At 47.8% G+C, this 11,960-nt stretch overlaps 1 protein-coding gene across 1 annotated transcript in view; it reads left to right on the forward strand.

The window, feature by feature from the left end:
• The window catches only part of NSDHL (NAD(P) dependent 3-beta-hydroxysteroid dehydrogenase NSDHL), a 29,188-nt gene extending 18,347 nt beyond the window's left edge, over nt 1–10,841 (forward strand). The window contains exons 5-8 of the mRNA XM_082610642.1: nt 4,756–4,884; nt 7,200–7,342; nt 8,572–8,674; nt 9,493–10,841. Of these exons, the coding sequence (XP_082466768.1) occupies nt 4,756–4,884; nt 7,200–7,342; nt 8,572–8,674; nt 9,493–9,825 (708 nt within the window). The 3' untranslated portion in view covers nt 9,826–10,841. The remainder of the gene's footprint in view (nt 1–4,755; nt 4,885–7,199; nt 7,343–8,571; nt 8,675–9,492) is intronic.
• Nucleotides 10,842–11,960: the final 1,119 nt, after the last annotated feature.

The following is an 11,960-nucleotide window of genomic DNA, read 5'->3' on the forward strand; positions in this document are numbered from 1 at the left end:
GTCCACCACATTGCAGCTTGCTGCATTGTTATAAACCCTGGTTCTCTGGATCACCTTTATGGGGCACCAGCCACTGGACAAAACAGCTTCCTATCAGCCAAACCCCCAACTCTCACAGTGACATATGCCACAGATGCTGTGTGAACAAGAGAAAAGGCTGAAGTGAGCCAGTTGGCACAACAAGAACAGGCGGGAAAGGAGCTCTTTGGGGCTCGGTGCCCCGGAAAGGATCAGTTATAGTAATCATGACCCCTTACACTTAGCAAATGACAAGACCCTTTGTCCTGCAGTTGTCACCTGATTTGCTCCTCCATAGGTAACCAGGGGCTACTAATGTTGCTTAATATGTGAGGAACCAGATTGAGACATCAGACCTCTGGTGCCAAATCCCAGACTCCTTACTCTCTACCATGCTTGTATAACTGGAGCTCTGTGAATTACACTGCTGCTGTTTTTGTTTTTTTGTTTTGTTTTGTTTCTTTTGTTATTTTAACATCTTTACTGGAGTATAATTGCTTTACAATGGTGTGTTAGTTTCTGCTTTATAACAAAGTGAATCAGTTATACATATACATATGTTCCCATATCTCTTCCCTCTTGCATCTCCCTCCCTCCCACCCTCCCTATCCCACCCCTCTAGGTGGTCACAAAGCACCAAGCTGATCTCCCTGTGCTATGCGGCTGCTTCCCACTAGCTATCTATTTTACGTTTGGTAGTGTATATATGTCCATGCCACTCTCTCACTTAGTCCCAGCTTACCCTTCCCCCTCCCTGTGTCCTCAAGTCCATTCTCTACGTCTGCGTCATTATTCCTGTCCTGCCCCAGGTTCTTCAGAACCTTTTTTTTTTTTACATTCCATATATATGTGTTAGCATACGGTATTTCTTTTTCTCTTTCTGACTCACTTCACTCTGTATGACAGACTCTAGGTCCATCCACCTCACTACAAATAACTCAATTTCTTTTCTTTTTACAGCTGATTAATATTCCATTGTAAATATATGCCACACCTTCTTTATCCATTCATCTGTCGATGGACACTTAGGTTTTTCTGTGTCCTGGCTATTGTAATTACACCTGTAATGAACTTTGTGGTCCATGACTCTCTTTGAATTATGGTTTTCTCAGGGTATATGCACAGTAGTGGGATTGCTGGGTCGTATGGTAGTTCTATTTTTAGTTTTTTAAGGAACCTCCATACTGTTCTCCATAGTGGCTGTATCAATTTACATTCCCACCAACAGTGCCAGAGGGTTCCCTTTTCTCCACACCCTCTCCAGAATTTATTGTTTGTAGATTTTTTGATGATGGCTATTCTGACTAGTGTGAGGTGATACCTCATTGTAGATTTCATTTACATTTCTTTAATGATTCATGATGTTGAGCAACCTTTTATGTGTTTGTTGGCCATCTGTATGTCTTTGGAGATGCTGCTGTTTTTTAAATGGACTATCCCAGACATCCAGAAAAGATCTGAGAATAATATAGCTCCCAGTCATCACAGCATTTAGGTAACAGTATTACTAGTGAAGCTGAAGTCCCACGTGTACCCAGGAATAAAGATGCAGACCTACTAGAGAATGGACTTTAGGACACGGGGAGGGTGAAGGGTAAGCTGGGATGAAGTGAGAGAGTGGCATGGACATATATACACTATCAAACGTAAAATAGATAGCTAGTGGGAAGCAGTCGCATAGCACAGGGAGAACAGCTCTGTGCTTTGTGACCACCTAGCGGGGTGGGATAGGGAGGGTGGAAGGGAGATGCAAGAGGGAAGAGATATGGGGACATATGTATATGTATAACTGGTTCACTTTGTTATAAAGCAGAAACTAACACACCATTGTAAAGCAATTATACTCCAATAAAAACGTTTAAAAAAAAAGTTTGTAGGGGACTTCCCTGGCAGTCCAGTGGTTAAGACTCTGCATTTCCACTGCCGGGGGTGCGGGTTCGATCCCTGGTCAGGAACTAAGATCCCGCATTCTGTGCAGCATGGCTAAAAGAAAAGAAAGAAAATCTAAAACTTTGTAAAAATAATATCATGTTGAATATACCTTCCTGCAACTTGCTTTTTTCCCCAACATTATGTTTTTGAGATTTCTCCATCTTGATATACATAGCTCTGGTATATTCACTGAAGTGGCAGGGTTGCTTAGTGGGTAACAGTGCAGGAAGTGGTTTTTTTAATGTAGTATTTAGGGAATGTCTCTCAATAGAGCAATCAAAAGATTGGTTACTGTGCTTTTCTTTTCAAAGATTTAAAGTGTTACTTCCCACATTTAAATCCTTAATCCACCAGGAATTTATGTGTGTATATGTTCTGAAGTAGACAGAGGATGTTTTGGTGCTCAGCAGCATGTACTATATGATCCATCCTTTCCCTGCTGTTCAGCGCCCTATGCAGCACATCTGTGCGGGCCTGTTCCCGGCTCTCAAACTCTCTTGGCCCCTGTGCCCTGCCTTAGGATGAACCTCAGTATCTAGTGTAGGACAAGTCACTCCCCCAACCGTGTTCTTCAGAATTTGCTTGTCTACCCTCAGAATGGGAGAAAATATTTGCAAATGAAGCAACTGACAAAGGATTAATCTCCAAAATTTACAAGCAGCTCAATGTCAAAAAAACAAACAACCCAATCCAAAAATGGGCAGAAGACCTAAATAGACATTTCTCCAAAGAAGTTATACAGATTGCCAACAAACACATGAAAGAATGCTCAACATCATTAATTATTAGAGAAATGCAAATCAAACTACAGTGAGGTATCACCTCGCACCGGTCAGAAGGGCCATCATCAAAAAATCTACAAACAATAAATGCTGGAGAGGATGTGGAGAAAAGGGAACCCTCTTGCACTGTTGGTGGGAATGTAAATTGATACAACCACTATGGAGAACAGTATGGAGGTTCCTTAAAAAACTAAAACTAGAGCTCCCATATGACCCAGCAATCCCACTACTGTGCATATACCCTGAGAAAACCATAATTCAAAAAGAGTCATGTACCACAATGTTCGTAGCAGCTCTATTTACAATACCCAGGACATGGAAGCAACCTAAGTGTGTGTCGACAGATGAATGGATAAAGAAGATGTGGCACATATATACACTGGAATATTACTCAGCCATAAAAAAGAAATGAAATTGAGTTATTTGTAGTGAGGTGGATGGACCTAGAATCTGTCATACAGAGTGAAGTAAGTCAGAAAGAGAAAAACAAATACCGTATGCTAACACATATATATGGAATTTAAAAAAATGGTTGTGAAGAACCTAGGGGCGGGACAGGAATAAAGACTCAGACGTAGAGAATGGACTTGAGGACATGGGGAGGGGGAAGTGTAAGCTGGGACCAAGTGAGAGAGTGGCATGGACATATATACACTACCAAATGTAAAATAGCTAGCGAGTGGGAAGCAGCCGCATAGCCCAGGGAGATCAGCTCTGTGCTTTGTGACCACCTAGAGGGGTGGGATAGGGAGGGTGGGAGGGAGACGCAAGAGGGAGGAGGTATGGAGATATATGTATATGTATAACTGATTCACATCGTTATAAAGCAGAAACTAACACACCATTGTAAAGCAGTTATACTCCAATAAAGATGTTTAAAGAAATGAAAATATAATATTTTACAAAATTAAAAAAAAAGAATTTGTTTGTGTATTCTTAGCCCTTTGCTCGTATACATTTTAGAACCAGCTTGTCGAGTTCCTTGATAAAGCCTGTTGGAAATGTTACTGTAATTGCCTCAAACCTAAAGGTAATTTGGGAGACAATTGATATCTTTCAAATATTGAGTCTCCGTATCCATAAATACATACATAATATGTCTATTTATCTCTCTCTTTAATGCATTTCAATAGAGCTTTATACTTTACTTCATAAAGGTTTTGTACATCTTTTGTTAAATTTATTCCATGTACCTTGCTTTTGGTGGTTGAAATACCTTTCACATTACATTTTCAACTGCTGCTGCGTAGGGACACAGTTAATTTTTGTATATCGATTTTGTACTCGGCAACTTTGCTGAACTCTAATATTTTCTGTATATTCATAGTGCTTTGTATGTAGACATTTGCAACACCTGTAAGTGGCAATAGTTTTGTTTCTTCTTTTCAAATCATTATACTTTGTTGTTTCCCTTATCCTACCATGCTGGCTAGAACTTCCAGGACCATGCTGAATAAAAGTGATAAAGATGTGATTCGAGCTAATGGTGTTCAGTTTAGGATGGGCTGCCCTTAACCAGATAGCTGGAAGCTAGGAACCCTCATAAGAAAGCAACTTCCTTTCAAATAGCATTTCGCCAGTGGGCATGTGCATGTGTCTGTTCGTGTGTGCTGATGTACCAAGGTTGGGATCAGAATCACCAGGGTCTTTTGCAGACAGGCATCTCCCTCAAAGTTTGTGGGCTATGCTTCCCCCATGGAGAATCACTCCCATAGTGAGATAGCATGAATAATGGAAGTCTTTTCTATCCCTTGGTTGTGATAAGAGGGGGGAAAAATGTGAGATTCACTGTTTTACAGTGTGATACCACAATGTATCTCAAATCCCCATACCTGCAAAAGATGGTGATCTTTGCATTATTTTAAGAAGGCCTGAAAAGGGAAGGCATCATAGTAAAGAATCTGTATGGGGCGAGGGTTGTGAACACGTGCCATTTGATTCTCTTTCCTACATGACCATCGTGGTGTTTAAACAGCGATCGTTCCTGACTCATTTTTTTAAATCTTCTGTTCCCCTCTGCCAGAAACTCATTTTAACCAGCAGTGCCAGTGTCATCTTTGAGGGCGTCGACATCAAAAATGGAACCGAAGACCTCCCTTATGCCATGAAACCCATTGACTACTACACGGAGACAAAGATCTTACAGGAGAGAGTACGTACCTGAGAACTGGTTGAGTGGGTGACAAACGAGGTCCATGAACGTCTACAGAATTTAGATTCTTAAGAAGAATGTTTATGAACATAGGAAGTTAGTATTCTGAAGCCTAATATGTAAAGTGGGCAGTAAAATTTGTGGATGGAATTTAATTTCAAAGATAATAACAGAAAAAATAAGAACATAATAGCTTAATGTGGCCAGACGCTACTATGTGTATTTTACGAGGAGCTGCCTCATTTAAACTCCGCAATGACCCCGTAAGGCAGGTACTGTTATCGTCACCAGGTTACAGAGGAGGACAGTTGGTGCAGAGAGATTCGGAAGCTTCCTGAGGTCGCGCAGCTCTAGAGCCTGCACTCAACATGTATACCATGCATGTTTACTGAACTGCTCCAGAAATCAGACAATTTATGATGACCCAAAGTGGCAGGCAGAACTCAGGCTAAACACTCAAGTGTGTTTTGATTTGAACACACCTTCCTAGTGGCAGTCTTGCACCCCCTGTCCTTTTTTTTTTTTTGAAATTAAACAATGGAAGGCTCTTGCTTTATTTTAAGGAAAAGTACTTTTCCACTTGGCAAGCCAGCTTCACCAGGGAGCACCTGGTTGTAGCAGCAGTCTGGGCCAAGTAACAGAGACCGTGACAGTAGCCAGCTCCGGGACTTAACGTCCAGGAGAATATTACCCTGAGGACACCCAGTACTGTAGGCCGTGGATGCTCATCAGCCACAGGCAGCTCACCTTAGCCAGGCAGCTGTGAGTTTGCCTCTCCCAGCTGTTGGCAGCGGGCCACGCCTACTGAGGTTTTCTTTCGTAGCCAGTACATATGGAACCAGAGCTTAACGCCAGATTGGCCAGAGTCCCCCTGTGCGGCCTGAGTGTCAGCCGCCTCCCATCTGTTTGCTGTTACTCCAACTCAGAAAGTCCCAAAAGACCTCATCTGCCGAGAGACCCAAGGGCTTCCCAGTGCAGCAGATGGAGGCCTAGCTTTTGCAAGCTCCAGTCCTGGCTCTGCCCGCCTGCTCCTTGGAGCACAGAGAGCCCCACGTAGCTCCCACCTGCTCAGACTTGACCCAAGGAGCGCTAAACTTCCACTGGGCCCCCTGCACCCTCCTCCAGTGCTCCTGGGTCTCCCGCCCACTGGGCTCAGGTGCTGCAAGTGGCAGCTGTGGTTCAGACCATCGTCATGTCACTTGCACTGACTCTTGGGTGCTCTGCTGGAAATGAGCTAAGCCTGTAAACACCTCTGGCAGTAACTGTCCTGGAGCCTCCAGTTGGCGGCAGATGTCAAGCTGCCGTCGGCTTTCAATCGAGCTGACAGATAATAGATGGAGTGTGGTGTTATCTAGGACTCCTGGAGCTTTCTCCTCTTCAGTAACAGAGATGAGCCTCGGCTAGAGGGCATTTGAAGGCTTATTTAGTCATTTCCTCTGTCGCTGTGGGGACCAGGGCCTGGTGGGGAGAGGAGGGGCAGCTCCACCTTTGGGTAAGTCCGATCATTGTGATGTGAATGCAGTCAACAAGTAGCTTAAGCTCACTGGACCAAAACATGAACGAGGATTTTGCCAGCACAGAGTAGAAATCCTAGGTGAGGTGGGCCACCTCAGCAGCACACAGCCCTGGCAGTAGTACCGTCGTGATCCCCATTTTTAACAACCTATCTGATCCTTTGGGAAGTTTTGTTCCCTTTGAGACAAAACTTGTTTCTCTGTACTTGAAGCCCTTAAGTTCTAGCTTGTACATTAAGCCACACAGAACGTGGCTCTGAGGATTCACCCGACGTGTTGGTTCATCTGTTTAGCTACTGAGTCGCTGCCCTGTTTCTCCCAAACCCTCCACCTTCTCAGCCCCTTCTTCCTGGCCCAGTTGGGCTCATCAGAGTCCCTTCCTAGGAGGTGGTACTCAGTTCTGACCACAACAGCCCAGGACTGGTGGAAACATACAGTTGGCACATGGAGCTTAAGTCAGGAGCTGGTTTGGTGGCAGCAGCCTTACTGGAGGCCCCCAGCTAACTCATTAACTGGACCTCTCAGATATCTTCCACAAACTGCTGCATTCATGCATTTTAGGGTTTAAACCCAAACCCAGGCCTTTCTGTTGGATTCTACTGGTTTCGGCCCAGCTCTCTCCTGTGTTTTCAGATTTGGGTGTCGGAGTGGGGAAAGAGATACAGAAGTAGTCCCGAATTGTAAGTGTCGCTGACGTGGGTCTGCAGCCCGGGGCAGTGGGCGGCGTCCATGCCCCCGTGCGAGGACCTGTCCCCTGGGGAGCATGTCTGCAGCCCACACAGTCCCTCTGCTCTCCCGCAGGCGGTCCTGGGTGCGAACGATCCTGACCAGAATTTCGTAACCACAGCCATCCGCCCTCATGGCATTTTTGGCCCAAGGGATCCCCAGTTGGTCCCCATTCTCATCGAGGCGGCCAGGAAAGGCAAGATGAAGTTCATGATCGGGTAAGTCAGCTGCTCTCCTCCTCCCCGCACCCCCCGCCCTGGACTCAGTCGGCTCTTTCCTTACTTGGCCTTCTCTACTGCCCACTGTTCACTTCCTGGGCCTGCCACAACGAATGAGGCTTAGAATGACAGAAATGGATTCACTCCCAGTGATGGAGGCCAGGACTCCAAAATCCAGGTGTGGGCAGGGTTGGCCCCCACTGGAGGCTCTGAGGGAGAGTCTGTTCCAGGCCTCCCTCCCAGTCTCAGGTGGCTGCCGGCAACCCTTGGCATCCCTTGGCTCGTAGACCCATCACTTCAGTCTCTGCCTGCATCTTCATGTGACGTTCTTTTCTCTGTGTGTCTGTATCCAAATGTCCCTCCTCTTATAAGGACACCAGTCATTGGGTTTAAGGCCCACCCTACACTAGTGTGACATCATCTAAACTAATTACATATTCAAAGACCTTATCTCCAGGTAAGGTCATAGTCACAAGTTCCAGGGACACATGGATTGTGGCAGGACACTCTTCTGCCCCATGAGCCCTCTCAGGTAGGCTGCGAAAATATTTGTGTCCCTGTTTGGAAATTCCGGAAACAGGCTCAGAGGGGAAACAGTTGGCCCAGGGGTAAGGGCCAAGACCTCTGCTCTCCTTGCATCTAGGAAGGCGGGGGAGGTGTTAACATTCCTCCTCTGGGCAAGTGCAGGTGGGAGGGAGGCTGTAGGTGATGAGACTGGGACTGTGTCCCTGGTATACCTTTCCTTCCCCCCTTCCTCCATCCCTCCCTCCCTCCCTCTCTCCCTCTCTTCCTTTCTTCCTTTCTTCCTTCCTTCCTTCTCTTTTCTCCCTTTCTTTCCCTGTGCCTTGCCACTTTGCCTCCGTGCCTTTCACTTGGCTTCCCTGCTGTGGGATTAGAAAAAGATAGTAGAAAACTCTGAGGCCAGAGCAAGGCATTAGCCCAGAGTGCCCTGGAGGGAGTTCAGAGCTGCTGCCCTAATTAGAGCCCAGGGCAGACAATACCAGTGTTGGCCACAGTGGGATGGGACAGGCAGGGCATGGGACTTGCAGATTCATTGGGGGGCCCTTAAATATCCCGCTGGCCCTGAGGACCTAGGAGCCCTGGCCTCCTGCACATCTTCAACTGTTATGGATGCCCAGGTGTGCCAGGGGCCGGCATTGCCAAGGCGGGTCCTGGCCCTGGGTCCTTGTGCAGGGGCTCTACCAGGTGCATTCCTTGTTCACATGCAGGAACGGGGAGAACTTGGTGGACTTCACCTTCGTGGAGAACGTGGTCCACGGACACATCCTGGCTGCAGAGCACCTCTCCAGAGACACAGCCTTGGGTGGGAAGGTAAGGCACCTGCTTCTACCTGCTCAGCAGCAGCCGGCCCACCCTTTCCTGCCCCTGTGTGTCTGCCTGCCTTCACAATTGTCCTCCCAGTGATTGGACCCACTGGCAAATGGCTTCTATGACCCTGCATCGTGGCAAAGCTGCTTTAGGATCCCACTGGGCCACGGCTGAGCCCCTCTGGTAGGGTGAGGTCGGCTCTCACGCAGAGATGAGGGAGCACACGCGGGCCCCTTTCACTCCCACTCCTAGGGGCCCCGTCTTCTTTGTTTCTCACTTCGGCCTTTGGAATCCCCCGCATTTGGGCCTCATTGTTTTCTCCTGGACCTCTGCCATTTTCCCACTCCTGTAACTCTCAGTGTGGCCGGGGGTATGGTGGGTATGACTTTTAGTTTACATCAAAGACAGCACATTGCAGAAATGTCCTATGACCCGTTCGTCGCATCTGAAGATAAGATGATTTACTGCATTTACCATGATTAACACAATTATTAAATTCACAAACGTACCTTCCCAAGTGCAATCTAAGCTTCACTTGAAATCCTGTCATCGCCTGAAAGCTGCCTGCAGCTGCAAATCAAAACGGCCTGTCAGCCACTGGCTCATATTTGCAGATTCGAGGACCACGTGAAATGCTGCAATCTGTAGGCTTAATAACCGCCTCACTTTTGAGCTGCCTTGCAAAGGAACTGGGGCGGGCAGGCAGGGAGTGGCTACTGGTTTCTCAAAATATTGGTCCTGGCTGGGCTCCAAGCTCCAAGCATGGCCTGCTGCCCCGTCCTGCTGGGGAGCAGTTCCTAACTTCTCCTTCCCCCCTGCAGGCTTTTCACATCACCAATGATGAGCCCATCCCTTTCTGGACTTTCCTGTCCCGCATCCTGACAGGCCTCAATTACGAGGCCCCCAAGTACCACATCCCCTACTGGGTGGCCTACTACCTGGCCCTCCTGCTCTCCTTCCTGGTGATGGTAATCAGTCCCATAGTCCAGCTTCAGCCCACTTTCACACCCATGCGGGTCGCGCTGGCTGGCACATTCCATTACTACAGCTGTGAGAAAGCCAAAAAGGTCATGGGCTACCGGCCACTGGTCAACATGGATGACGCCGTGGACAGGACCGTGCGGAGCTTTCACCACCTGCGGAAGGTCGAGTGAGGCGGCCTGGAGCCTGGGCCCTTCCACGCATTCCCCAGCCCATCACTGTCTCCTCCTAGTGAGTTTCTTCTGAGCTTAGGTCTCCTCCAGCTGGTTCTATGAGACCACACCCACCCTTCTGTGACTCCGAGGGTGGTGAAATCAGCAGACGTTTCTTCTTCGTAGGACTGGATTTGGATTTCTTAAAATAGGGCAGCTTCCTAGTCTACTGTTTTGTATTCTCTCCCTCTCCCCCACCCGCTTCCTCCTGGGTTCCTTATCATTCCAGTGGCCTTGTAAACAATCAAAGAAGCCGTAGGGAAGAAACAAGCCATTTGCTGATTATGGGGGGGGTCCTAGACTGATTTCCATGCAGACTGTTCAAGGAGCCACAGATGACAGATACCCTAGAGAAAAGCAGAAGTTATAAACACATGGTGAGGCTTCAAGTGTACATTTTAAATAGACACAGACTTTAGAGCAAAAACTTCTAAAAAGCTTGAATAACTATAAACCCCCCAAATCCCTGGGGAGAAGGGCTACCGGTTGTTCATCTCTCTCAGGTACAGCTGGTGTGCCTGCCCACGGTATTTTTTCATACAACATTCCTTCATGGACACCTTTCTCTTTATCCACAGAGCCCTGTGTCCTTTTAATGGCAAGGTGGTGGTCTGCCCGAGTGGCATGCCGTTTCAAGCTGTTTAGCACCTCTCCTAACGTGGGACATTGGGCAGGTTGACAGTAAGCCATGGAAAAGGTCAGAGAGAAGAGTGCCTCCTTTATGTGCTTGGAGTTTGGGCAGAAACAGCACGAGATGAGGCAGAAAGGGCTACTTCCCTGCAGCTCATGCCCATAGAGCCCTTCAGGCCAGTTTCTGACGGTCATAGCCCATATAGCGATTCAGCATTCTTTATTTTCTGATGTTCTGCTTACAGAATCTGGTTTCTTCTCAGACTCATTGAAATGTAACCTTAAAGGCTTCTGTTTGCTTCTCTGCCTTGGTGCAAGGGTGGGGAGACAGCTGGGGAGACTGGAATAAAGTGTACATGCTGTGCAGTTTGTGTGATATGAACTTGACCCCCACCTAGGGGGAAACAGCTACTGGGGTGGGGGGACACAAACAGAAATAAAACGGGTTTTGCCCCTAAGGCAGTTAGAACAGAGGAGTTAAGATACATTCACAAGCCCCTATAATGGCAGGTAGGAAATGATAGACACGCTCGAGACGAGGTGCCGTAAGTTCAGAGGAAGGATACGTGGCTTCCAGCCAAGGCCTTGAAGGATGGATAAAGAGTAAGTAGGTGCAGGCCCCTAGATGGCGTTTCAAGGTAAAAGGTAAGGTTCACAGGCATTGGCTTGTCATCGTTTCATTAGCAATGTGTTGTCTCTCCGATTCAATGAAGTACAGAAATGTCTAGCTGGCCCTGGAGGCTGGTTGACCTGAACTTTATCTTGTAAGCCTGGGAAACCATTGACAGTTCCAGCAACGGGGAGCAGAAACCCACAAACTCATTCCAACCACCCTATGTGGAGCCTGAGAGACCAGATAGGAAGTAACAAAACTCTGAGCAATGATGCAGCTGTCCATGGAACTAGAAATGGAGCCTTAGTGGAAGGGCCTGGAAAGGAGTCAGGAGTCCTCTGGGGGGTGAGAGGGAGGAGGAGGCCAAGGTCGTGAAGGGAAGACTCCACTTTTGGAGCTACTGGAAGGAGGGTCTCAGGCCGGGAAGACTGAAGCTGGCGGGTCTCGCTGAGGAGCACCGAGGACCAAAATGCTCCCGGCCCCCCACCTGTTTGTAGAAAGTGTGACAGCCAGGAAAACAGATTCTGCACAGCCCTGGGAAGTTGTTAGAAACTGGCGCCCCACCGCAGACCTGAACTGAGACTTGGAGGGCAGGCCTGGCACTCTGTTTCACAAGCCCCCACAATGGTTCAGAACAACTGAAGTGGTCTCCCACCAGGCCACTGAGTACAGCTAAAACCTCGCGTCAGCCCCCGAAAGACTGAACTTGCCCGGATCCCTGGACCACCACCTTCCATCCACTTTCCCACCCTGTCCCTTTCCTGCCAACCAGAGCCTTGCAGTGCAGTGCACGTCCCTAAAATGACACACTGGATAACCGAACCGGCCTGTGGCTCACCCCTGTGCAGCCTCA

This window comes from Mesoplodon mirus, assembly GCF_964341445.2.
Source record: "Mesoplodon mirus genome assembly, chromosome: X".
Lineage (NCBI taxonomy): Eukaryota > Metazoa > Chordata > Mammalia > Artiodactyla > Ziphiidae > Mesoplodon > Mesoplodon mirus.